General features: G+C 45.2%; 2 protein-coding genes across 4 annotated transcripts in view; both read left to right on the top strand.

Annotated features, from left to right (window-relative positions):
• Positions 1 to 5,747, top strand: part of TTC28 (tetratricopeptide repeat domain 28) — a 105,019-nt gene extending 99,272 nt beyond the window's left edge. For all 3 annotated transcript variants that reach the window (XM_058851121.1, XM_058851120.1, XM_058851122.1), the window contains one exon: positions 270 to 5,747. In XM_058851121.1, the coding sequence (XP_058707104.1) occupies positions 270 to 1,891 (1,622 nt within the window). In that variant the 3' untranslated portion in view covers positions 1,892 to 5,747. The remainder of the gene's footprint in view (positions 1 to 269) is intronic.
• A 1,865-nt stretch (positions 5,748 to 7,612) lies between these two features.
• PITPNB (phosphatidylinositol transfer protein beta) lies at positions 7,613 to 24,970 on the top strand. The gene is made up of 11 exons (XM_058851631.1): positions 7,613 to 7,738; positions 8,672 to 8,702; positions 9,535 to 9,680; positions 10,305 to 10,396; positions 10,529 to 10,536; positions 11,650 to 11,724; positions 12,826 to 12,909; positions 19,107 to 19,184; positions 19,688 to 19,798; positions 20,324 to 20,446; positions 24,306 to 24,970. Exons 1-11 carry the CDS (start codon positions 7,719 to 7,721, stop codon positions 24,354 to 24,356), a joined length of 819 nt encoding a protein of 272 aa, XP_058707614.1. The 5' UTR covers positions 7,613 to 7,718; the 3' UTR covers positions 24,357 to 24,970.
• Positions 24,971 to 25,224: the final 254 nt, after the last annotated feature.

Raw genomic sequence — 25,224 nt, 5'->3', positions numbered from 1 at the left:
AGGACATATAACTCATTCTTTGTTTTGATATATAAAATGCTAATGAACTGAAAACTTCCATCTAGGATACCCGGACAAAGGTTCTTGCCTGGGCTGTGCACTTCTTTTTTCCTTGTCTAAGTAGTAGTTGATTGTTCTGAGGCAACATAGAGCCTGAGGGCATGTTTTGTAGCGTTTTCTCAGTTCTGATAGAATGTTACCTGGTTTTATTTGATTTTATGGTGTATCTAGGGGCGTAGTTGCACATACTCTTGTCTTTTCTTTTTTAGATTCTACAGAACTGCCCAAGCGTCTTAGCCTGGACAGTTCCTCATCACTGGAGTCACTGGCTTCTGCTCAATCTGTTTCCAACCCTGTAGCTCAGTATCAAAACCCTCCATTCTCTCCTACCTGTCCAGACAGCATTGCCTCAGATGCCATTTCTGTGTACAGCCTGAGCTCCATTGCTTCTTCCATGAGCTTTGTTTCCAAGCCAGAGAACATGCTGGATGGGGCAGGACACAGAGGACGGCAGGATTATGAGAGGCCCAAAAATATCTATCCACATAGGTCTGCAGCTCAGAGCCAGCTGTCACCACAAGCCACTGCAGCCAGCAAAGATGAGGAAGAATATGAAGGTTTCTCTATAATCAGCAATGAGCCTTTGGCCAGTTACCAAGAAAACATAAAACCAAAATTTTCCCCTGACCACAAACAGCCCAAAACTAGTCAGAACGGAGGCATTAAAGTGTCCATCAACTCCAAAGGGAGCATAAGTACTCCAAATTCTCCTGTTAAGATGACTCTCATCCCCAGCCCAAATTCACCTTTCCAAAAAGTTGGGAAACTTGCAAGTTCTGATACTGGGGAATCTGACCAGTCTAGCACTGAGACTGACAGCACTGTCAAATCCCAGGAGGACAGTAATCCAAAGCTTGATCCACAAGAGTTGGCCCAAAAAATTCTGGAGGAAACTCAGAGTCACCTCATTGCTGTTGAACGTCTTCAGAGAAGCAGCAGCCAGATCAGCAAGAGCAGCAGTTCAGAGGAGGGGGCTCCCAGCCCGGCCGGCGTGTCCGCGTTCCGCTCCTCGGAGACCAGCGCCTTCAGCCGCCCACTCAGCTCCAGCCAGAGGAACCAGTCTTCACCTCTTGCGATTAAACCAAAGCCTCCAACGAGGAGTTCATCCCTTCAGAAAGTGAGCTCTGGCTATAACAGCCCCACAACATCGGAGATGTCAAACAGAGAAGGCACAGGCCAGTACAGTGGGCAGCCATCTCCAGGTTGTGATTCACATGGGTCCCTAACTGAGCAGCCTCCCTTTAAACTCAAGTACCCCAGCTCTCCTTATAGTGCTCACATTTCTAAATCACCCAGAAACATCTCTCCGAGCTCAGGGCATCAGTCTCCTGCTGGCAGCACTCCATCTCCTGCTCTTTCTTATTCCTCAGCTGGTTCTGCTCGCTCAAGCCCAGCTGATGCCCCAGACATAGACAAATTAAAATTGGCTGCCATCGATGAAAAAGTGCAAGCGATTCACAACTTAAAGATGTTCTGGCAAAGCACTCCCCACCACTCCACTGGCCCAATAAAGATTCTCCGAGGAGCTCCTGGAACAATGACTTCTAAGAAAGATGTCCTCAGCTTGCTCAATTTATCACCACGACACAGCAAAGAAGAAAGTGCAGAGAAGCTGGAACTGAAGGACCTGTCTATTGGGCAACACCTTGCTGCTTCGCCACAGAAGATCCCTCCAAATGGACACAGACACCCTGAAACCACAAATGCCATGACATCAGCTCATTCCTCACCTGGCAACACTCTGGGAGCTGTGCGTCCCCTGAGGCTGCCAGCTGGGAACGGGTATAAATTTTTGTCACCAGGAAGATTTTTCCCTTCCTCCAAATGTTGAAATGTCCCAAGTACCAGCTGATGACTTACAGTCTTGTTGAAGTATTTGCTTCTGCCCACTTGCCTTTACCAAAACAGAACCAGTAGCTAAGCAGCCGTGGTCATGCCCTCATCTGGCAGTGCCCAGGGATGGGACAGGCTGGCCTGCTGTCACTGTGGGGGCACACGGCCTCACACACGTGGGTTTTCATTTCCCTTATCAGGACCTTGGCCAGACTCACCTGATAACAGGTTTTTTGTAGTATTCAGTATTCACAGCAGCAGGTGCAAAGCATCTGGTTGTCTGTTCATTAAATACTGGCTTTTAAGCCACCTCCTCATATTTCTTAACCAGAAGTTTTACAGCTGGCTTTTTGTACAGAAATTACACATATCAGGGGTTGGAGAGGAAAGGGAGAGGAGGCAGAACATTCCTGTGTACCACAAAGAACAAAGGTACAAGGGTCTGCCTGGAGAAAGATGAGCCATTTACTCAACTGCTTTCAAAGGCTGACAGAGAAGACCACATGCCTCTAGATACTTCTGCCAGGTTGGCCAAACCAGAAACTGCTGTCAGTAAAACTCCATAGCTGTAGTAGCTGGCAGTTCTGTTGCATCATTTAGAGACTGGAGAAACAAAGACAAGAGGAGAGAGGTGCCCCATTCTAAAATCTGCATCTCAGGTAATTTTTTTGGAGGGAAAGCCCTCAGATGAGACTTTGCTGGTTGGTCTGCTCAAAGAAAATGTTTGGGGCCTAACAAACCAGGTGAGCCTGTGTGTGTGGTAGTGTGTGTTAGAGAGACAAGTTCTGGTTTTATTGAGTGCTCTGGTCTCTCTGGCACACCACATTGTGAACTTCTTATCCTGGCAAGTTTTGGGCAGTACTTACACCTCTGTCTGCTCAGTGAGCACAGGAAAAGATTACAAATGCCACAGCTCAGAACATTATTTTGCAGTTCCACAGCAGGCAAGATTGTGACATCAGTGCGTGTGGTTCAGACATCACCTGACAAAAAAAAAAAAATCCCTCTTTGATCCTGCTAAATCATTGCCAGGGCTCAGCTCAGGCAGGTCTGTGAACCTTTTCTGTGCTGTGGAGGCAGGTTTCCTTTGGAGCAAGTGTGGAAACAATTTCATTTGGAGCAGGTGTGCCAGTGTAAGCAGCTGTTGGCGCAGCTGGAGCCAGAAGGAGAGGCAGCAAGCGGAGGGGCTGGATGCAGAACCTGAGTGCCCTCTGACATGTGGAGGAAAGGGGACCAAGGGCTCCCCCAGGGCGATATGTACAGTCAGCATCCCTAGGCTAGGTGGGGTTTAGGAGTTAGGGGCAGGCTGGAGATGGTTTCTAAGTGGCTGTGGAATGCAGTGATGTGATCAGGATCCCAGTGATCATTTACATGCACTGAAGCCGTGGGCATGTGGCAGCATCGACCCCGCCACGTGAGCTCAGATCCACGCAAGGTATTCACAGGCTGTGAAGTCAGAGCACTGTATCACCAAGGTTCTTGGTGTCTATTCTGCACTCCCAGAATTGGCTGAGTGACTGAAGGCTAATCACTTCACCTCTCCGTGCCTCGTCTTCCCTTTCTATCTAAATGGGGATAGTAATACTTACCTACCTACCTCACAGAGGTGTTGTGAGGCTGAATTCATTAGGCCCTGAGTTTTAGCTGGATCTTAAGTCAACTTCCAGTCTTGCAGCTGAATGGAGAGTGCAGGCAGCTCTGTGGATGTACCAGAGGTACATTGCTAATGCAGAGAATTGTACTTAGCATGGCTGGATGCTCTTGTAAACATGGATCTGATAATCTGTGATTTTCTTAGGGATCTTGGAGGAAAAGCGTGATAGCAGGGCAGAGAATGCAGTTCTGATACGGAAACATGAAAATGCTTAGGCTCAGCTTACAGGGCATAATCAGATGCATGCTGTGAGAATATTCTGGAGTCTGCTGGTTTCATCCTTTTTATCATCACAAGAAATCAACACGAGTACTAAAGGCAAAGGATACTGGGCTGGGTTGTTAGAGCCAGCTAACATAGGAGGGGGGATCACCAAAGTTTTCAGTGCAGAAAGAGTAGTTACCTACTCGTACACAATGTAGCAGAACAGTTGAGTAAATCTGTTCAACTCATTATGATGCAAGTTATATGTCTGTACATGACATTTTCCTGTGATGGTTTGGTGCTAAACATCATCTTCTTGTCATTTGGCAGAAAAACTTAGAATAGTGGGCCAAAATGAGTCAGCACAGCATCTGCCCCTTGTGGAGACAGTGATGCTGTTGATCATGCCACTTGCTATGGTCACAGGACTGCTGAGAGACTTCATGTGACCTGCTCTGTTTCTAACCAGCATAAACTTTTTGAAACGACATCCCAGGAACACCCAGGATGGAAGTGGGCAGCTTTTTGTTTATAGCAACAGCAAATACTCCCTATATTGCTGCATAACACACCAGAAATAAGCCTCTTCGTTGTAGTTTACTTCCGTAACTAAAGGATCTTTTAACTTGTAGAAATTCTATGCTGCCATTTTGTTACAACCCATTTCTGTGCACCAGCAGGTTTCATGCTGGCTTAAAGCTTTCAGACAGAGCTAAATTGGGGTGGGGGGTGTGGGGCAGTGGTTCTTCTGTTGTTGTTTTTAAGGAGGGGGGAGCATTAGAAACAGGGAAGGGTTTGGATGTAGAGGAAGTTCAGTATTTGGGGAATTTGATGTTGTATAAATATGGAAGGTGAGTGTCACTAGAACAAGTCTTTTGGGAAATAGGTCTCCGTTGACTTGGCGCAGGTCACTTCCATTGGCTTGCCAGGAGCCATGAAGTGCATGCTTACTCGTGGCTGGGAGACACTGCACACCTTGTCCCTCACTCCTCCACCTCCTGAATGAGAAACCACCCCTTTGTGAGGAAATAAAGTTTTAACAGGTTTGCCCAACACGTGGAGAAATTCAGGAAATGAAAATCACATGTTCTCCATTTGCTATTAGAATTCCTTCTTGTGGGTTTAATGCATTTGTCGTTGTTGTATTTGTGCATGGTACAAGTGACAACACTGCGTAATACAGTGAGCAATAACAATTAGGTATTAACCACTTTCACATTAAACCTGCCACATGCAACTATTCCCCAAGGCCATAGAATGTTTTGGTTTTGCCCTGTATGTTTTACTGCGTGAGATTTCAAATTTTTTTTTATTGACTGTCTTTAGCTCCAACTAAATGGGAACAGTAAACAACCCCTGTGATAAAAATCTAGTTTAATTTGATTTTGTTGGTTAGCCTGTACCTCTGGCCTGATATTGGTTTTCCTTCTGTTTAATCATACCTTACTGAAACAAGGAAAAAGCATTGAGGGGGTGCTACACCTATGCATATCACTCTAGGCCATATTTTCTTTCATTAGGGCAAGCTCGTTCTGTGAACATCTCTTCCAAGTTGCAGAACAGATCCAGGGGCACAGAGGTGTCTGTGAATCTGTTAGGAAGCACTGGTAGTTTCAGCTGGATGGTGATAATGGGTTTGAGCAGTTTCTGGTTCATTGCATTGCCATGCTGCCCAGCAGGGCTGCACGTGTGTGTGTGGTCACTCGTCCCCTCAGCTGCAGAAGAGCGCTGGAGACGGTGACCCAGAGAGGATGGTCAGCAGAGGCTTCCCAGCAGCAACCCTTCAGCACTCGCTCTCCCCGTGTGCAGTGTTAGCCATGTTTGGCCTCTGTGGACTTTCTTTGTAAATTAAAACTCTGTTTCCAGACAGCATTAAACTTTTTATATTATGAAATTTACCATGTAAAAAGATTTTCATATTTTTATTGAAATTGCTAAGGCATTTGGCCTTTTCTTCTTTGTGATTTCAGTGTCTATTAAAGCATGAGTTCTCTCAGTGCCTCAGTCTCTTGATCTGGAAGGATGTTGGGGAAGGGTGGTTGTTGTCTGTGCCAGGTCTGGGGTCAGCAGATGTGGCTACTTGTGACACTGTCGTGTGTGGCAGGATGCTGCTGTAAACAGAGGCTTGGGGACTGAGCAAACACCAGACAAATGTTGTCCATATGGGGAAGGAGCAGCAGCAGGAACTGCACGCTGCCAGCATTTTGAAAAACCAAATAAAGGAAAATCCTGAATGCTTTGGGAAACAGAGATTTACAATCCCCTCCAACTGTGCCCCAGCACAGCCCTGACCACTGCTGTGCCTCGTGGCCTGAGTCATCATCCAAGGACTTCCATGGAAGTGTGTCCATAGGAAGAGCCTGCTGAGGCTTTTCCTTACAGCCATTTATGTGGGGAAGGAGTGTTTGGCAACACTGAATTTTATCTGGATTGCTGTTGTGTAAATGCCTCATTGGTTCTGGCTTCTGGCAGAGGAAATGTGGGGGATGATGGAAAGGGGAGCCAGGGAGGCTGCAGAGAGGGTCCTGTGTCACCTCTGGGAAAAAGGCACCTCTGCAACACAAGTGTGGAGCCTGTGGTTGGTTTCTTTCTTTCCAGTTTACCTGCTTTTACATTTGTGTGTGCATTTCAAACAGAGGGAAAGCAAAAGTCTGCATGGCTGTGGAAAACATCTGGGGAAAAAACCCCAAGCTAATGCTTAGGAACTAGAAAGCAAATCAATATATTTAGAATACACTGTTTTAAGTAAATCCTGTAGTTTTCCTTGAATTACAATTTTAGAGAACCTCAAAGTGTGGAAGTATGTTTCCTGCTTTGTTCTTAGGGCAACGTTTTGCCACAGGATAACTTCAATCATTACATAAACCAGGATAAAGCCAATTTCAACACACAGAACATGCCTTGGGTGGTCCCACCCCTCTGCCCCCAGCCAGGAGCCTCGGTAGAACTTCTCCCTGTCACACTGTCCTGCACTGGCCAGCATCACTGGAATTCCTCTCCTCCGGGAGCAGTTTTCCAGGTTCCTCACAGCCTGGAAGGGGTTGATTTCAGCTTTCTTTCAATGTTTCTGAACTTTTAGACCTGCAGACTCCTTTCATTTTGTAGTTTATAATGCCGGCTGAAGGTCGAAGTCTCAGCCTGGCTGAACCTTGTTAGGTTATCAGGTCATTATTAATCCCTGTCGTCCTTGTGGCTGCGATGGAGACTGAAACAAACGGTCTCACAAGAGGGCGGCATTGGCCGCGGAAACCGAGTCTGCTACAGATTTGGCTTGGTTTCATTTGCATGGCAATACAGGGGCAGTCCCGAGTTAACAGGGATCCGCGGGCAGAGGATTTTGCTTGAAGCAGATTGAAAAGGGGAATTCAGGTTTCCCCCGGTGTGGAGGCGGAGGAAGGGGCCGGCAGCGGCGGTGCTCGGTGTGACAGCGGGGACGGGCTCCCCGAAATTCATCACCTCTGCAGCTTCTCACTTCCCGCGGTGCTGGGGGTGACCCCACTGGGAACGGCGTCGGTCCGTGAGGGCCCCACACCGCGAAGCGGGTAACCCGGGGTGTCGGGTACTAGCACCGGCCGTCCCCGCCCGCCGGGCAGTGCGGAGGGTCCGTCCTCCTGCCGTGCAGGGCCTCGGTACCCGGAGCCGCCGGCCCCGCGCCCCAGACAGGCCCTGACCCCAGCCCCGCTCCCGGTCTCCGCTCCCCGGTTCCGCTCTCTCTGGCCCCGCGTGCGGCGCCCGGCGATGACGTCATCCCGCCGGCAAGGGCGGGAGGGCGCATGCGCCCCGGAGCAGCCCCGGCGCGTTCTGATTGGCTGCTGACGGGTGAGGTGTGCGCTCGCGGGGGCTGCGCGCTCTCGGATTGGCGGCACCCGGCGCGTGCGCGCCTCCGGGCGAGGCGCGAGCGCGATTGGGCGCGCGGGCGCGGGCGGGGCCCGGCTCGGGAGCGGCGCGTGCGCGGAGCGGCGGGAAGATGGTGCTGATCAAGGAGTTGTGAGTGGGGGCGGCGGGGAGCGCCGGGGGGCCGGGCTGGGGGGAGCCGCCACCGGGGCCGCCGCCACCGCCGCCACCGCCGCCACCGCGCCCGCCGCCGCCCCGCCCGGGCCGCGCCCCGCCGGGTCTGCCCCGCCCGCCGCCGCCGGGGCCCGCCCGCACCGCTCCTGCCGTGTGGCCCCGGGGTCGCCGCTTCCTCCGGGGCGCGGGGCCGCTTCGCTCCTCCGTGCGCCGGTGCCGCCGTCACGGGAAAGGCCGTTGTGCACGGCGGGGACGCGGCCCGGGCGGTGGCGGGCGCTCCCTGCCCGCAGCGGCAGCTCCGCGAGCCCCATCCCGCGGGGCGCGGCGCGGGGAGGCGGCGGGGCCGCGGGGATTGCTGCCCGCTTTCCTTAGAGAGCAGCTCGGATGGCGGTGGCGACTGGCCCGGAGCGGGGCCGCAGCCCTTCCCTGCTCCCGGTTGTGGTGGCGCCGGGAGCTCCGCGCCACTGGGTGGATCTCTCCCGTGGGGGCTCCGGCCAGCCAAACACAAGCTGGTTTGTGTGTCTGTCCCACTTTCGGCTGCTCACTACTTCAAAGCCCAGTGACTGTAGCCTCAGTGTAGTAAAGGTAATGTGTAGGTTCAAAAGTTGATAAACAAATTTAGCATAACACAAAGTTATTGTGACAGAGCTGGAAGCAGATCCCAGATTTCCTGGCTTTTTTATGCGGCTTTTACCATCTTCCATCTCTTGTTTTTCCTTTAGTAACCTGGCGTTGAACTTTACTTGGGTTTGTTGTGTTATATCCAAAGCCTCCCTGTCACAGAGATTACTGAAGAGAAAACTTGAATTGGCTCCTTTTGACACTTCTTTCTTGAACATCTGTGTTACATCTGTTATCTGCAGGTGAAGCCTAATGATTCATTTTACTGAATTTTCTCTTTTCCTCTTTCAGCCGAGTGGTTTTACCTTGCTCTGTGCAAGAGGTATGTCCTGATCCTCCCTGCTTTATTCAGACTGAGGGATGGGAGGGGATTTTGTGTCAGAAATGTGACCAGCCTGAGTCCAAACGTTCCCTGTGCTGTTGCTACGCTGACAGAGATGAGTGATGCAGGTGTGAGCCCTGTTCTGATCAAAGAATTTCCAAGGAAGCAAATGCAGCACAGAGCATTCCACTGCCAGCAATACAACTGTGCCCTGTGGCAGCACTTGGCTGCTGATCCAGCACTGAGGGACTCCAAGCCTTTTCCTGGAGCCACAGGTGTAGGAATTGTCTTCCCAGATCTGAAGTCAGCAATTTGAATGGCACTGAAGTACGTTTCAGTGAGAGTCACCATAGGATGTCTGTCATGCCAGGGCGTTGGTCGTGCTTCTGAGGGAAACATTACACTTGTTCCATAGTGTGGGTTCCTGGGTCCTGTAAGGGCAGCATTGAGTTGGTTGAAAGTGTGAATTGGGAAGGCTTAGAGCTGGATATTGGTCACTCCAAAATCTGTAAACTCAGAATTGATATTTCTTGGTGCAGCAAAGAACAACAAATACATTTAGCTCTTGGGATAGGAAAAATGAAGTTATGATGTGCATCAAAGTGTTGGGTTGCTGTGGAACAACCTGGGTGTAGACCTGGGGTTTGTGAGTTGCAGAGATGTGTTGCAAAAAAGCTGTCAGAGTTCACTATATATCTTTTATATGATGCATTTTACTTTGCTGATAACCTTCTTTGTACTACTGAATTGTCAGAGGAAACAGCTAATTGTTTTTAACATGTTAAAAGTTTTGGCCAACTTTGGTGCTAACATTTGTCTTCTCCCTTTTCAGTATCAAGTTGGGCAACTTTATTCTGTGGCAGAAGCTAGCAAAAACGAAACAGGAGGTGGGGAAGGAATTCAGGTCTTAAAAAATGAGCCTTATGAACAGGATGGCGAGAAGGGACAATATACTCACAAAATCTATCATTTAAAGAGGTGAGAAAAGCCTTGATGCACGTTGTAATCCCTTGGTATTAAGCAAGAAATGTTTAAAGGTGAACGTAGCCTTCCATTGTTTGCTGTTCTTGGACACTTGTTTGTGTTTTTCTGACACTTTGTAATTTGCTGAATTGTTCATGGGTGCTCTGGTGAGTGAGTGAGGAAATGTGAAATACAGTGGATTTTAAATATGTGGGATAGTTGTCTAAGACAGCTGAAAGAATTGTGTTTGCTTGCTCTAGACAGGAGTCAGAGATGAGTGGGACATAAAGTTCCTGCTGCAGGTCAGGAGCTGCTTGCCAAGGAGCTGGAGGTGAGGGCTCTGTGCAGTGCTCTTCCTCAACAGGTGTCTTTGCTGCTCTGCAAGAGGAAGGATAGCACAGCTTTCCTTGTGATCACACAGCTCAATTACCTTATTATTACCTTTCCTGTTTATTTCTTAATCTTGTCATGATCTGGAAAGTCTTTGAAGCTCCTGTGTATTTCACTGCAGGTGACAAGGTACCTCATAACCCCTCAAATGCTTGGGTAGAATGTGCCCTTCTTATTGGAGTGGAAGGAACCAATGAGGAATTTCAGCTGGTGGGATTTTAAACACCTTTTCCATGTTTGTTTCCCCAGTAAAGTCCCTGGGTTTGTAAGGATGATTGCTCCAGAAGGCTCCCTGGTGTTCCACGAGAAGGCCTGGAATGCGTATCCCTACTGTAGAACAAGTGAGTCTCCCCTATGTGTTCTTTTGTTGGTGTTTTTATATGTGAGACCTTTCAGAAACAATTGTATCTAATAATGCTCTGTCTTTTCTTTTCCTTTGCGTTGCATTGCATTGTGATTTCCAACAACACCAGTTGTGACAGTGAGTATTTGAAATCCTACCAGTCATATATTTGGGTTTTTTGGGATATATTTTGTCTGTTACTACCACTACAATTGTCTGGCTCCAGCCTGTCATAATGTGCCTTGCTAGGACTCCTGGTGCAGAGCTCCCTGTTACTTTATTTGTCTGCTCATGGCTATAATTAGAACTGTAATTTGTCAGAGAAATTATTTCATTTTCTACGTCTTCTTTTATGCCTTTAATTACCATTACAGATGCATAATGTCTGTCCTTGTAAGACATAATGCTAAAAAAAGTGGGAGGGAAAAAATGACATATCAGAGGCTCCTACACTCCTGAAGGCAGGAAGTGCAATGAAATGGCATCAGTCCCTGCCTGTCTGAAATGCTGTTGCTGTGAAATGAATTCCTGCCTCAGTTAAAATGGGGTAACTGGGAATCTAAATGGATCAGTTCAGGATTTGGGTTTGTTTCTTTATGATGCATGGGCGGCACATCATTAAGATTTTAATGTTTTACATGTTTTGGTGACTTGTTTAATGAAAACTTATTAGTTAAATGTTAAACTGCTTTATCTGCTCACTTGCAAACACTGTTTAGATTGTTACCATGTGGATGTGACACAAGGAGTAACAAGTGAGTTTGAACTGTTGAGCTTGACTCATCCTGATATCAGTGCACACAGGTGTGTGCCCTCTGACTTCTGGAATCAGCAGGGTTCTCTCATGGTCTTTAGATGTACAGTTTGGTGGCAGCTGGACCATTATGATCCAGCTTTATGATTGTAATTGTACTGTACAGTAACATCTAACTGCAGGACTAATAATTTGAAAAATTACTTGAACATTGAGGTAAAGAACTTCAGGGCTGAGGAAGCAGGACAACAAATGGCAGGGTTATTTCTACTGATGTGCACAGGTACAGCTGGATTTCTTAAACATGTCTGGTTTTAATTTAGTACTCACTGCTCTAGTTCATGATTATCAAGATTATCATGTACCTATCTCTGTAAGGTAAGAGGGCTGTTTCTCTGGTAATTTCAATAGGTTGTGTTGCTAGTCAGGGATTAGTAGTGGTATCTAAACTTAGAGCAGAGAGGTGTAATTGTGCTTCTTGCTTTTAATTCTTACAGAATGAATACATGAAAGATGACTTCTTCATAAAAATTGAGACCTGGCATAAACCAGATTTGGGAACAACAGAGAACGTGAGTTGGGGTTTGGATACAACCAATTGTACAGTCAGTACAGATAAAGTATTTTATACCTGGTGGTGGTGGATAATTACTGCATAAAGCAAATGCCTTACCAATGAGTAAAGCAAGAAGAGCATTTTTCAGGTCTTTGCAAGGTGGTCAAGCTCTCTCATCTGAGGAGATCCAAGGACAGGAGAAGGGGTTTGGTTTTTATGTTTGGAGGTGCTTTTCAGCAAATCATTTTTTTATTTCATGTTCTTTCACCATAGACATTCTACTGAGAGTTAGACAAATTTATTTGAAAACAGGTTTCACAAGACCACTGGAGTTAATCTGTGAACACTCTGTAGTTACATATTGAAGCTGCCTCCATAAATTGTCCCAACTACTGATGTTCTTGTTTTGCTCCAGACAGTCAATTTGGTTCATGTGTCACTTCAGGAAGATTTTGATCTGTAGTGATCAACATTTATAAACCATCCAGAGAGGGGTAGTTGTCAGTCTGTTGCCAGTGCTTGGGTGAGCTGCAGCTCTGGATGTGCTTCACAGAAGGGGGATTGTTCTTGGACAGCTCTGCTGGCTGTAACTGAGTTTAGGTGTGCTGGACAGATCACAGGTGAGGAGTTGATTCCATCCTCAGACCTTTGCACACCCTCAGACTACACCTGGTCCACCTTCAAGGCAGTCCTATGATTCAGGGAACCTGTGAGATCAGTTAGGTTACTGAAATCTGTGTTTTCCATATCTGTAATTTTTACACCTTCTTTCTAGCTTGAAAAGTTAATGCAGATTATGGAATAGGTAATGGTTCTAATTAGAGCTTGATTTCATTAGTGCTAACAAATGTGACAGATGAATACAGCCTAATCTTAAATCCAGGTTTCCTGAATGCACAAGAAGTGAAGGCTTTGTGCTGGTTTAAAATTGATTAGTGAGTGAATTAAACTGTAATTGTGGAGATCATTCCCTTTAAGAAAGGGTAGGTTTGGAGAATGCTGCCTTTACAGCATCCTGAAAAGCTCCCTGTCACACACATGTGCTGCACGTGCACATCACTGTGTGATTCCCAGCGTGGGAATAATTCCTCCTTGTTTGTTTTTTTTTTTTTTGCAGGTTCACAATTTAGATCCAAACACATGGAAGAGTGTTGAGGTTGTCCATATTGACATTGCAGATAGAACTCAAGTAGAACCAGGAGTAAGTAAATGTTCTGCTGTTGGGTCTGGGGTGTAGCATGCAGCTGATTCCACTTGTGCTTTGTGTTGATAGTGAATAAGCTAAAACGCTGTGGATTTTACCCAGCAGAGACATGAAAAGTGTCTTGAAGAGAATCATTCATTTATGTGCCTGCCTTACTTCTTTGGTTTTACTGCTGATTCTTTCTGCAGATCTGGGGCTGCTGGGGCTGTTGTCTGGTTTGTTAAATTGTAACAGCTGGACTGTTGGATGTGTAATACATTTTAGACAGTAGGGAGATGGTAGGCACTCTCATGGAGACCGTGTTTGCACAATAAATGTGATTGTCAGACTCTTTATACTGTTTAACTGTTACTTTCTGAAAGAAGATACTTGGATATCCTACATTTTGGAGAGAGGACTTCTTTGCAGGAAGTCCTTGGAACTATTTTCAGTACATTATCCTCTTTTCTTTCTTCTTTCACATATTTGACCTACAGAGTATCAAAACTGAGTGCAGAGTAGTCTCATCCAGAGTCTCAAGTCTCCTCTGATGTTTCCTTTTCATTAGCTTCTAACACCATTTCCACTTTTAGCAAATACTTTGAGCAAGTATTTTCAGATTTAAAATCACAGTATACCCCATTCTTGTGTAGGAATGCTTTGGATTAATTTTCACCATGTGATTCAAATTTTTATTTCCATTACATCTCCCAGAAACTCTGTTTTGCTAAGTCCTGACTTCATTAACCAAAGTCTGGCTTTGTGATTAAACTCTTAGCAGACATTGGTAACTCTGAGCTACTTGCAGACTGACATCCTTGCTGTTTACCTGTTTTCTCCTTAAAATTAGACATCAGGAATTCTCTGGACCAACACTTGGAGTCTCTTCTGATACAAAAGTCTGCAGTTTCTGACCTTTGTCTTCTCTCTCTTCACTTCTTAGGAATTCAGGAGAGACACTTTGTATTTGTGCTGATATCTTTATCAAGTTTAGGTAATGGAACTTGAATTTTATTTCTTTTTCTTGGAAGTTCAGCTACATCATAACAAAATTGCCAAGACTGACATGCTGGCTTTGTGTCTTCAAAGAAGGCTGCTGGTCTTGGAAAGCAAATGTCCCCAACAAAAGCATCACCTGTTTTCCCTGTGTTCTATTTGTCCAGATGTTCTTTTCCTGCAGTTTCTTTATCTTTGTTCTGTGATATTCAAGCAATCACCAGTTCACTTTGTGGGGTCATGTTTGAAATCATGTGCTTTGTATAATTTTGGATTTTTTTTTTGTTATGATGCTTTTTTGGGAATTATCATTCTAAGTGGCTGGGTGACATTTTTTGGTCTGCTTCATTTTTTAGTGAAAAGGAATAGTCAGTGTTTTCAAAGGAGAGTTTTATTTGTACATTTATCTTCTCAAACATAGTTTTACCTGGAAAAGCAGCTCAAATGTATGAGCTCAGGTAACAGTAGAACTGAAAGAATGGAGCTACATCTATAAAATCCAGCAGTGTTGAAAAAGTTTTCATGTATTCAAGTTACATCCTTTTGTTCTTGTGAATGAACCTTGTCCACCCCCCTGTGGGGTTGTAGTTACTTTAGTTTCAGAGCTACAATCAGCATAAATATGAAAATACGAATTTCTTTAAGCTACTGATGGTGTGCATGTGCTGACTCGTGCTCATTTAAGTATGTATAGAAATAGTTTGGGTGACAGCTGTGACTTTCTTTAGATACACATTTAACTTTGCTTTCTCTTAATCATCTCCAGAATGCAGTCTGTGTCACTTTATGTTGTTTGTATATAAAAGTGGCTTCCCAGGAGAGAAAGACTTTTTAAAGTGTAAGCAAAAATGAACACTTGATTAACATCAGAGGAGGCTGTGGTTTTAGAAACAATTTGCAAAAGAGTAGAGTGTAGTGAAAACAAATTGAAATCAGGTTTATAGCTATTTTTCACAATGAAAACATTAAATGTCTTGTTTAGGTCATAGTGGATCTTTATTACTTGAAAGAAAGTTCTAAAATTACAATTTTATATGAATCAGCCAGATTACACATGCCTTAAGAGTTCTGGGACTTCTATGTGCTCTCTATTTTTTTTACAGTTTGAGAAAATATATTGGAATATAGGAATTGCTCTTCTGTAGTCTGTAAGGAAATGTTAAAAGATTCTCAAGTTACAGAGCTTGATAGGTGGATCTCTCCCATTTCAGACTTAATTTATCACTATAGGCAGCTAAACAGCTCCACCTTTTTAGTGCTGAACCTTGGAATCACCATGCAATGACACATCCCATGGGACAGCCTATCTGTGGACAAATGTGATGTGCTTTTAATTTTATGCCCCTCTTTTCCTCCTGTCCTGGGTGTTTATAAATATTCATCTCTTCCAGCCTCATTCCTGGAGACCTTTAACTCCCCGTTCTGGGCATGGCAGCACGATGTGCATCCCTGATAGCCAGGCTGGTTTCATTTCTCATTTGAACCTTGGCATTCTTTCAAAAGTGATCTCAGGCAGTGGTTCCCCTGATCGTGGTGCTGTAGCTGCAGGACTCTTCAGGAGATGGGAGTGATTGCAAGACATTTTTTATTAAAAGCCATTTAGCTAAACCTTCCTTAAACACACGAGTGCATGTCAGGGCAGTGCATGGTGGTGCTGGTGACTCAGTTATGGGAATCTTGCACTGAGTTGAGAGTATGACATACTTGGATAAACCTGATTTTGGTCTTCTGTTGTGCTGGGAATGAGCACTCACAGAGCTGTGGGTGATGTTGGAGGGAAGTATTGGTAGGTGTTTCTTTCCACAGGATATGAATGTGAGTTTTTTGCTCTATAACACCAGTGGTATGTACATTCCCTTGCTTAAAACAAGAGAGTAATACAGTATTGAGTAAAACAAGAGACTAATACAGTATTGAGCTGGAAAGCCAGAATCTGTGCCCACCTACCTAGTTAGTGTGATGCCACTCCATGTTCAGTTCCATTTTCATGGGTTTGCAGATCAGGCATCAGGCTTGTGTAATTTTCATGTTAGGTTCTAAAAGTTTTCTTAAAATCATTCTGTCCTGTATATATGCTTTGAATCTTTATACCATTTGATAGTGAATCATGAGCTCTCAGGAGCACTGTTACATTATAAAGAAGTACCCAGGTGCTGGGTTTGTTGTGATATTTATTGTGTGTAGTTCACAGTCTCTGTAAATCATTCTTTATAATAGATGGTTGCATTCATGCATATTATATTGAGAATTTGAGCAGAAACTGCTTGTGAAATGGTATTTGTGTATTTCTTCGAAATAGTTTTGCTCCTCTGTCTTGTTATGCTGCTGCAGGCTGATGTTTGCCTGTCTGGCTTTCCAGAGGGCTTCAGGGGTTTGAGCTGTAGTATTTGCTCCAGCAGCTGCCTGTTTTTCTTCCTAAGAAGGACTTGTTGTTGTCAGGAGTTAAGCTCTTGCTGCACAGATATTTTCCTTAAACTCTGCAAAGAACTGTTGTTTATTTGTACTTTGGCTCTAGTCCAGTCTTCTTCCCTGCATGCTTGTAGGATTTGCATGTAGAGAAGAGTTCCTACAATGCTCTCCTGTCCATGTAGGCCTTAGTCTATAAAGAATTTTTTCCTGTCCTTAACAGGATTTGGCTTAACTGAGTTCTAAAAGGTCTTGGATCAAAGCTTCTGTCTCTAGCATAGAAAACTTTCCCATGACTCATGTATTTTCTTGGAATTTCTGTTTTCACTCCTACATTTTATTCATGGATAACAGTTTCTTCCCCAGTGTTTCTAGCTGTGGTTATTTTTATGTGGGTCCTAAATGCAAGAGCACAGTTGCTTTTTACCAGTGTCCCTGTGCAGTGGGAGGTAGGATGGCAGGAAGCATCATCGTGGGGACTTGAGTGTCCCTGGGCTATCCAGGGAAATCATTCCACTCCATAAACCAGGCAGATCAAGGCTGCACATGTAGCTCAGGTTAAATGCCTCATGCCTCACACCACTACAGTGAGCTCTGCCTTGGCAGGATGCTCACACAGTGGAAATAAATTCAGGGTTGCCTCAGTGCAGTACCTGGTTTTATTTATAAAATTGGCAATAAGATGTGGAATTCTTGTGTTTCTGTTTGGCACGTTGCTGACCCAAACCAGCAGCAGTTGTGCCAACAATTAGTTACATAGAGCAAAATTGTTTATCCATTGCTATAGCTTGATTCACTTCAGTGTCTTCTATCCAGTGGCTGAGTGAAATTTTTAAAAGGCAGTCCATGATCAGTAATTTAAAATTCTCTGTATTTCTGTAAAAACATTTTGCTGTAGTATTCGTATAGGTATCTTAAAGGTGATTTAAATGTAAAGAAGATGACTCTTTTTCCACACAAGGATTGTTAAAAAATAATTTTTAAAAAGTGTATCACATTGAGCCACCAGGACAATGCAGAACCTGAGGATTCCAGTGGGTTGCAGCTGTCCCCTCCCACAGTATTTGGAAATAAGTTGTGAGGTGAGAAGTTGGTCTCAGACACAGCCAGTGGCTCTGGCTCAGTGCTCAGTGAGGGAAGGGACAGGAAGGGACTCAGGGCTGGATTTTGTGTGCTGCTGTGTATTTGCTCTTTGTGATATCTGTGGAAAGGACACATGCTTTATTACAGTAAAATAGTAGATAAGTGGGTTTCACTAAAATTAAGGTGACAGATATGGCTTGTAATCTTTCTGCAATTATAATAATTCAAAACTTTAAATGTTTAAGTATTGTTGTGCAGTGCTGGTTCCTGGTTCCTCAGGATCTGAGGCAGGGGAAGGCTTGTGGAGCACCATGGCAGCCCCTGCTGAGGTTGGCTGACTGTTGTGTGGGTTCTTCAAACTAGAATTTTGTTTCAGCTTAGAGGGAGAACTAGAGGAGAGTCCTGGTTTGTGGAAATTCATAAAACACTGATTAGCAATGAGGTTGAAATGTCTTCACTCCCTTGGCTGCTTCTGTGAAATATCTGCTCAATTCCTAAAGTATATGTTTGAGTCCTCAATATGGAAGTTTGCCTGAATACCTAGTATTCTAGATAAATTAGGGTTTCTTCAGCCTATTTTAATATGCAGTGTAGGTAGGTATGTTAAAAGAGCTGGGAACAATGGAGAAAACTGAGGAGAAGAAAGTGTATCAGCTGGTGTTCTGTAAGTGAAATCATATTCCTCTGAGAGGACTTCCTGGATTTTTCAGCTCCATTTGGCTTGCAGTAGGTTTTTGTAAATGTCAGAATGTCTGTGAAAGCATTAACAGTTAATATGTGTAGCCTTGCTCTGTGGATTCAGAATTTAGTTTAGAAGTAGCCTTTGTTCCTCTGGAGCTGAAAGCTGATGTGGTCTTCAGCAGCCAGAAGCTGCTTCTCTTGGAGGTGTTTCTTTCACTCCATGTTCTGCAGATTTTGGCTTCACTGAAACTTTATTTAAAAATGAGACCTTAAACTCTGCTAAACTTGGGCTTTTCTGTGGCAACTACCAACTTAAATTGTTGGTAGTTTTGAAGCAACTTAAGTTGTTACAGTTGTGTTGTGTGGGTGTAATGGTAATCTTGGATAAATGTTTTTTACGCACAGTAGAAACCTTACTTGCTTTCACTGAGGTCAGAGTTTTTTATCCTTTCTTAGTTTCCGTGGCAGCATCTTTATGAAATAACCATTTTCATACCCCTAATCAGTAGAATTCAATAAATCCATCTGTTGGAAGCATTTGTCCCTTTCAGCTCTGTATCCATTGGCTTTTCCCCCGTGCAAGGGGGCGAGCAGAGCTGTCCACGGTGAGGCAGCGCTGTGTGGGCTCTGCCCTGCCTCAGGCTGGGATCTCAGAGTTTCTGATTGTGTGAGGGAGTTGTTTCTGCCTTCTCCACCCCCTGTTCTGCCTTCTCCACCCCCTGTTCTGCCTCCCCAGCAGTGGCCATGTGTTGCAGCCTGAGCAGCTTTATTGTGCTGCTTGTTGAATTATTGCCTTCTCCTCCTCTCAGGGGTCACAGAGCCGGTGGGACAGTGCAGAGGTCAGTGTGCACAGCACAGGGCAGCCCTGGAGAGCTGTCCTGTTGGGAGCAGGGGTGATGGAGCCATGGGGTCAGCCTGGCAGCTGTGCTGCACCCACCCTGCTCCAGAGCACTCAGGGAATCATTTTGGCAGCCATGAGCAGAAACTTAACACAGTGAGATATTGAATCTGGTGGTGTTTTCTGACTCTCAGAGTGTTTTATGTTACAGGACTACAAAGCTGATGAGGATCCTGCATTATTCCAGTCAGTTAAGACGAAGAGAGGACCTCTGGGGCCAAACTGGAAGGTACTAGGAACTGTTGTTCCAGCCTTACGAAGTCTTTATCATCAGAACGAAGTTCATGGTTCCTTCACAACTTGACTCAACTCCTTTTGAGGAACAAGTTTCCTGTGGCCCAGCACATCCCCCATGTGCCACCTCAGTGACACCCCAGCAGCAGCACAGAGCTTGCCAGAACCCCCTGCCAGCCACCAGAATCTATCCCAGGAGAGAATGGGCTGTGTGGGCCACACCAGAGAATTGAGCACAGGAATTGAGCAGCCCACTGCTGTGCCCTAGAGTGAATCACAGGGAGCTGTCAGGAGCAGCCCCAATTTACTGATTAGAATGTTGTTTTTCTGTAATAATGCTTAGATTTCTATTTTATTACCAAAACAAGATAGTTAAATTTAATTAATTTACTATAAATTAATTATCATATTTATAATTCTAATGCACTGATTAGAATTATAATTTCTAATAATTATACTTCTAAAGTAATAAAACTTTATTTCTATTACCCCAAACAGAAGGAGTTAGCAACTGATGAGGAGTGTCCCAAAATGTGTGCTTACAAATTGGTGACCATCAAATTTAAGTGGTGGGGACTGCAGAACAAAGTTGAAAACTTTATACAAAAGGTGAGTACTTCTGCCTTTTGGGGCTGTGTTGATGTGGGGGTTTGAGCAAGAGCAGTGGTGCAGTTTCCTATTCCTCATAGCCAGGGTATTCCTGTCCATTTCCCCAGCCAGTCAAACCATTTGTGTCTTGGTTTGCTGCAGGTGGGGCTTCACTGGTAGTACCAGAACAATTCTCTAGAGAAAAAAAAGTCTTCTGGAAGTGGCTGTTCTGGTTTGGCTGCTGCCATCTTAGAGCTGGAGCAGATTTTAATAACATTCTTCATAATTCTCAAGTAATGTGAATGGCTGAACTTTAATGAAAGTCTTTTTTTGACAGTGAAATTTGTTCATTTTTTTCCATGTTAAAGCATTTGAGAAATGAGGTGAATTTAAGTTGGATCCAGGGGTGTGAGGTGGCTGAATCTGTAACAGTGTGAAGCAGCACTCACTTGAAGATTTTAACTCTTCAAACTGAGCAGCTGCTATCACTTCACCAGCCCTTAGCAAGTCCTACCTGTGATCTAATGCTTGTCTATCTTTTTAAAGCAAGAAAAAAGGATATTTACCAACTTCCACCGCCAGCTGTTCTGTTGGATTGACAAGTGGATTGAACTGACTATGGAGGACATCAGGAGAATGGAGGATGAAACCCAGAAGGAGCTGGAAGCGGTAAGAAAGCTTTTTTTTAAGGCTCAGATGTGCTACAGATTTATCTGTGCAGAAACTGAGGCAAGCTGTGTGATGTCCATGCCTGTGTGTGTTTGGGCAATTGCTGGTGGGCACTGTGGCCCCTTGGGTGCAGCCCCATGTGCTTCAAGCTCCTGCATTTGGAGCTGTCACGCTGGAAGTGGCTGTAATGTGAGTACCTCTGATGTCATTAGATGCAGGATGTCTGTCCTGACTACCTCTGTGTTTATGGCACCACACCCATTGCACAAAGTCCCATTCAGGGCCCTTTTGTCACTTGGTGGTTGGAGCTCAAAGCTGTCTCTGTCCTGTTCCATCACATGTCTTGCTTTGTTTCATTTCTAGTCATCACTAGATCTGATTACTTTTTCTCTTCAAGCATGTTTTCAAGCAAGTTTGTGTCACCTGTCAGCTGTTCCACTTCTGATTAGCACACCAAACCAAAGTTTTACTTCCAAAAAGAAAGTCAGTAAAATCAGCTGAGACTGTGTCAGTTTTCCTGCTTCAGTGGCTGTGAGGACCAGATCTGTGTGGCCTGACATATCATGGGCTGATGTCTGGGAGAAAATTCAGGGCACTGTCACTGCTCTTTCCATTCAGAGGTAGAGGACCACCATAGGCTGGGAAGGATGCCTTCTTCTTTAGAGTCTTTCCAGAACATGGCCTTTGACATGAACTTTTCCCATGTTAAATCCCACTGGCATTTTGCAGCTTTTTTGCAGTTCTTGGATTTGCAGTTGTATTTCCTTCCCATTTTGACAATTGCTTCATGCCCCAAACCCACTCAGGTTACCCAGACAATTCCAGTGTCTTGGTTTTTCCAAGGCACAATGTGTCTTCAGCTACAACTTGCTGTTTGCATGGTTTGACCCATTCCAGACACCTCTAACCTGGTTGCCTAAGGCTTCAGACCAGCTGTGGACACATTCTGTGGTCTGTGCCTGGTGCATCTTTGCTGTTGGTACCAAACCAGCTGCAGCTCCTCCCTCCCCACTCATGTTCTCCAGGGACTTTCCAAACTGTGTGGAACAGCCTGTGTTGGGATGTTTCCTGGGTTTGGAAGAGGTATTTCTTCTTGGTCCTGTGCTGAGCTGAGCACCAAATGCTCTTTTCCCATAAGCTGAAGGGTTTGGGTCAGCAGCCCCAGAATGCACTTTGGACAAGGTTGGTATTCACTCACTCTTGCAAATCTTTTGCTCTCTTATGGGCATTTGGGTATTTTTAGCAGTTGTTCTATCAAATCACAGGGGTTTCTTCTTGAATTCTAATTTATGCCTGATCCTGTTCCTAGAGCCACCTGTTCCCAGGTGTCTGTGAAGGAGGAAGCGTTAACAGCTGTCCTCTCTAAACTGATTTTTGCCAGAAGGGTTCCCTCTTGCACATCCATAGTTCTTCATTTGGACTGAAGTAGACTTTATCCAGTTTCCCTGTGCAATGGTAGTAGTGGCAGTGAGGAGTGCATACCAGAGGTGTGCTAGAGAGAGGCAGCAGAACCTGACACATCTGTGTGCATGATGAAATTGTTCCTTTGTGTTCTGTGGATGTTTTGTTTCACATTTCTCACTGGTAAGTAGCTCCTTTTAAATTTTTTTTCCAAAATATTTGCTGCTCTTTTAGTTCTTACCTTAAGTCAAACCCAGCTCACATTTGTCTCTGGGTGTAGCATCTATCCTCATTCTTAAACATCAAACATACTTACTTAATATTTTCTCATTTTGCAAAGGTAAATTGTTTTCTGCAAATAGCTTGCTGTGTAAGATGTTAGTGTCAGGAATTTGTGTATTTTTTAAGAAGTTGGGTCGTTTTGGTTAATTTTTTTTTAAAACAAGATAAATGTGTGATGTTACACTAACCCAGATTTCTGTGGATATTGTGAAATGTGAGAGGAGTGGGGACCTGCTGTCTTGGGATTTTTTCAATTGTTGCAAGAGGGGTATCTACAAATACCTGCAAATGATGTAATTTCCATGGCTTTGTGGTGCAGTGCGTTATTGGGCAACCTAAGGGCAAAAATGTCACTGCCAAATAATATCAATGCTAGTTTTATCTAAAGTAATTTGTCATCTGGTTTCATATTCAACTACTCCATCCACTGTGCTCACCAGTAACTGCCATTACATCCCCAGTACACCACAAAGAGTGTTTTATGGCCAGGACCTCTGGGAAGTGAGTGCTCAGGGATGATGTGCTCAGTGTGACACAGATATATCCATGCCCCTGTCCCTGCAGAGTGGTCAGGAATGGACAGGGCTGCCCTAGGCAGTTCTGTGATGCTGAGAGCCAAAGCAGGCACAAAGCAGGGCTGGTAGTGCATGTTCTTTCCCACACAGTGTCCTGGTACTCTTCCCCTTCTCATGAACACCCTTTCTTCCTTCTGCTCCGAGCTGATCTTTATCTGGATTCTGTGCACATTCCAGTTCTTTTGTTGCTCCTGTGCTTCATCTTCAGTCGATTTTTATAGTCAGGATCTCTGCTTTTGTTACTTTCTGTTTACTCTCTGAATCCTCATCAGTGTTCTTCCAGAGTTCCTCTGTCCCCAGTCCATTTTTTTCTCACTGTTTATGTTTCACTTGGTGGATTCTGTCTCTGGCTGCTGGAGATGAGAAGCACCTCTGCTCCATGAAACATGCATCAGCTCACTGCAGAGTAGGAAAGCATCTGGTCCAGCCAAAGCCCTGTGACCAACCTCTCTCATGCCACACTGGGTATCCTGAGCAGTGATTCCATGCTGGAGCATCATGGGCTTGGTAAAAATTCAAGCACCATTTTTTACGGCTGCTCTCCAGTTCCCAGGTCTCCTTGCCAAAAAAGAAATACCATGCCATGGCCAAACTCCCTGAGCTGTAGCTGTTCCTGGCCCTGGCCAGGGAGAAGCAGATCCTGGCCCTGCAGGTCATTCCTTCTCTCATACTAACCACGGCGCGGCAGGTTCTGTGTGTGGAGCTCACGTTTTATTTCACTTCAGATGCGTAAGAAGGGTTCCGTTCGAGGCACTTTGGCTGCGGACGTCTAGAGGAGTTCTCTGTAGGTTCTGAGGCAAAGCAAGCTGTGTAAGTCAACTGCTGGATGGAAAAGGAGGAGAGGGATTAATGTTCTTTTGGATGGGAATTGCTAGCAGAAATCATCTTAATGTCCACATAACCCATGTGGGCCTTACCTTCCTCCTGCTCGGTGTGGTGACCAGCAGGTGGGACTGACCCACGGTGCCCAGGACACACCAGATGGGCGCTGATGCAGGCACTAAGGCTGGGAGCAGATTGCTGCAGCGTTGGCCACCTGCCCTGGTGCCTGCTGCTCACCCAGTGAAGGCACCCGAGGTGTGGGATGTGCTGCTGTGGCCCTGGCGCCCGCCCCTTCTGGGCAGCAGACACGCCAGCATCGCTTCGCTGCACACGCAGTAGCAAAGTGATCTGTGGCCTTGGTCCATGTCACTTAGGGAGGCTGTGGAGCATCACCTTCCAAACACGTTCAGTTCTTGAAATCCAGTTCCACCCAGTCTTTATAGACACTGAAGTGTGTCAGAGCTGTTAGTGCGGGAGCAGCTTCTCCAGGAGTTCCAGGAGTTAAAGGGCTGCTGTTCCTCACAGGGACTGTAACATCCCAGCCCGAGGGTGCCAGTCCCGCTGCTGTGTGCGGGCTCCCCAGTGCAGGGAGCTGCTCCACCCCTGGGGGCAGCTCCTACCCGAGGGCAGCTCCCACTGAGATTCCCTCAGGAGCCGGCATTGCTTTGGTGGTGTTCTGAGGCCCTGTCCTGCTTTTCCCTGGAGATAATCTCCCTGCCTGTTTGGAGCTCTGTCTGAAGAAGCTGCTAATGCAGAAATTTCTCTTCCTCTCTCCACAGCTGCGTAACCAAGGCCAAGTGAGAGGAACGAGTGCTGCCAATGACGAGTGACGCCGGACGGACGCCGGTGCCGGATCTTGGCTGTGTGTGTGGGTGCATGACTCTGTATATAACTACACACACACATGCAGACAGAAGGGGTGGTTACAGTGTCTCCGGGTGCTATACCTGTCCTAGCAAAGATCCCAAGGAAACTGCTTTCATTATGTATACCCCAAGCAAATAAAAAATCAACTGAGTAGTGTCATTTAAAGGATGAATTTTGCTAACTGGTATGTTCATGAATGTCAATACTGGACCAATTTTTGCCCTACTTGTTTCCTCTCCTGTCCAAGTCACTCTGCTCTAACTTGCCCATCTCTCATTGTAAAGGAACACTCAAACAAGTTAATTTCAGTTTTATGTCTTCCCTATGTGATGAGTTTTTGGAATAGGAACAATGAATGTATTTATAGCTATTTATTTCTGGATTGTCATTTTCCTCTAGTCAAATCAGAAAAAAAAAATTTCTATTAGTGGAAATTGGAAGACTTTTACTGTTGAATAAGTTTAACCCAAACTTTACCCACTCACTGATTTAAAAGAAAAAATCATGTTTTATTGGACTTTTGTACATTGAAATGCTAACAGTTTTCTTCATTAAAATTGGCAAGATTAAGGAAAAATGGCTTGTGATTTATAAAGTAATTTGCAACTTGAAATTTTCCAGAAGCTGCTTTTTAGACCATTACAGTACCTGTAGAGCATTTTCCAGTGTATCTTAGGCTGGGCAGTGAGGACAGGGTTAGCCCTTCCCTCCAGAAATACTCCTGCCAGTGCAGTGGCTGTTTTCCAGAGCTTCCCTTTGGAAGCCATGCAAGCATTCTGGATTTCACACACAGCAATGGATTAAAATTGTGATTTTAGCTGTTTTAATGTT

Source organism: Poecile atricapillus, chromosome 16, assembly GCF_030490865.1.
Source record: "Poecile atricapillus isolate bPoeAtr1 chromosome 16, bPoeAtr1.hap1, whole genome shotgun sequence".
NCBI classification, from domain to species: Eukaryota; Metazoa; Chordata; class Aves; order Passeriformes; family Paridae; genus Poecile; species Poecile atricapillus.
This window is presented reverse-complemented; position numbering and strand designations above follow the sequence as displayed.

Coding starts and splice junctions, on each gene's coding strand:
- PITPNB (XM_058851631.1), top strand. CDS start 7,719: ATGGTGCTGATCAAGGAGTT. Junction 11,725..12,825: donor ATTTGGGAACAACAGAGAAC/GTGAGTTGGGGT, acceptor TTTTTTTTGCAG/GTTCACAATTTAGATCCAAA. Junction 20,447..24,305: donor CCCAGAAGGAGCTGGAAGCG/GTAAGAAAGCTT, acceptor CTCTCTCCACAG/CTGCGTAACCAAGGCCAAGT.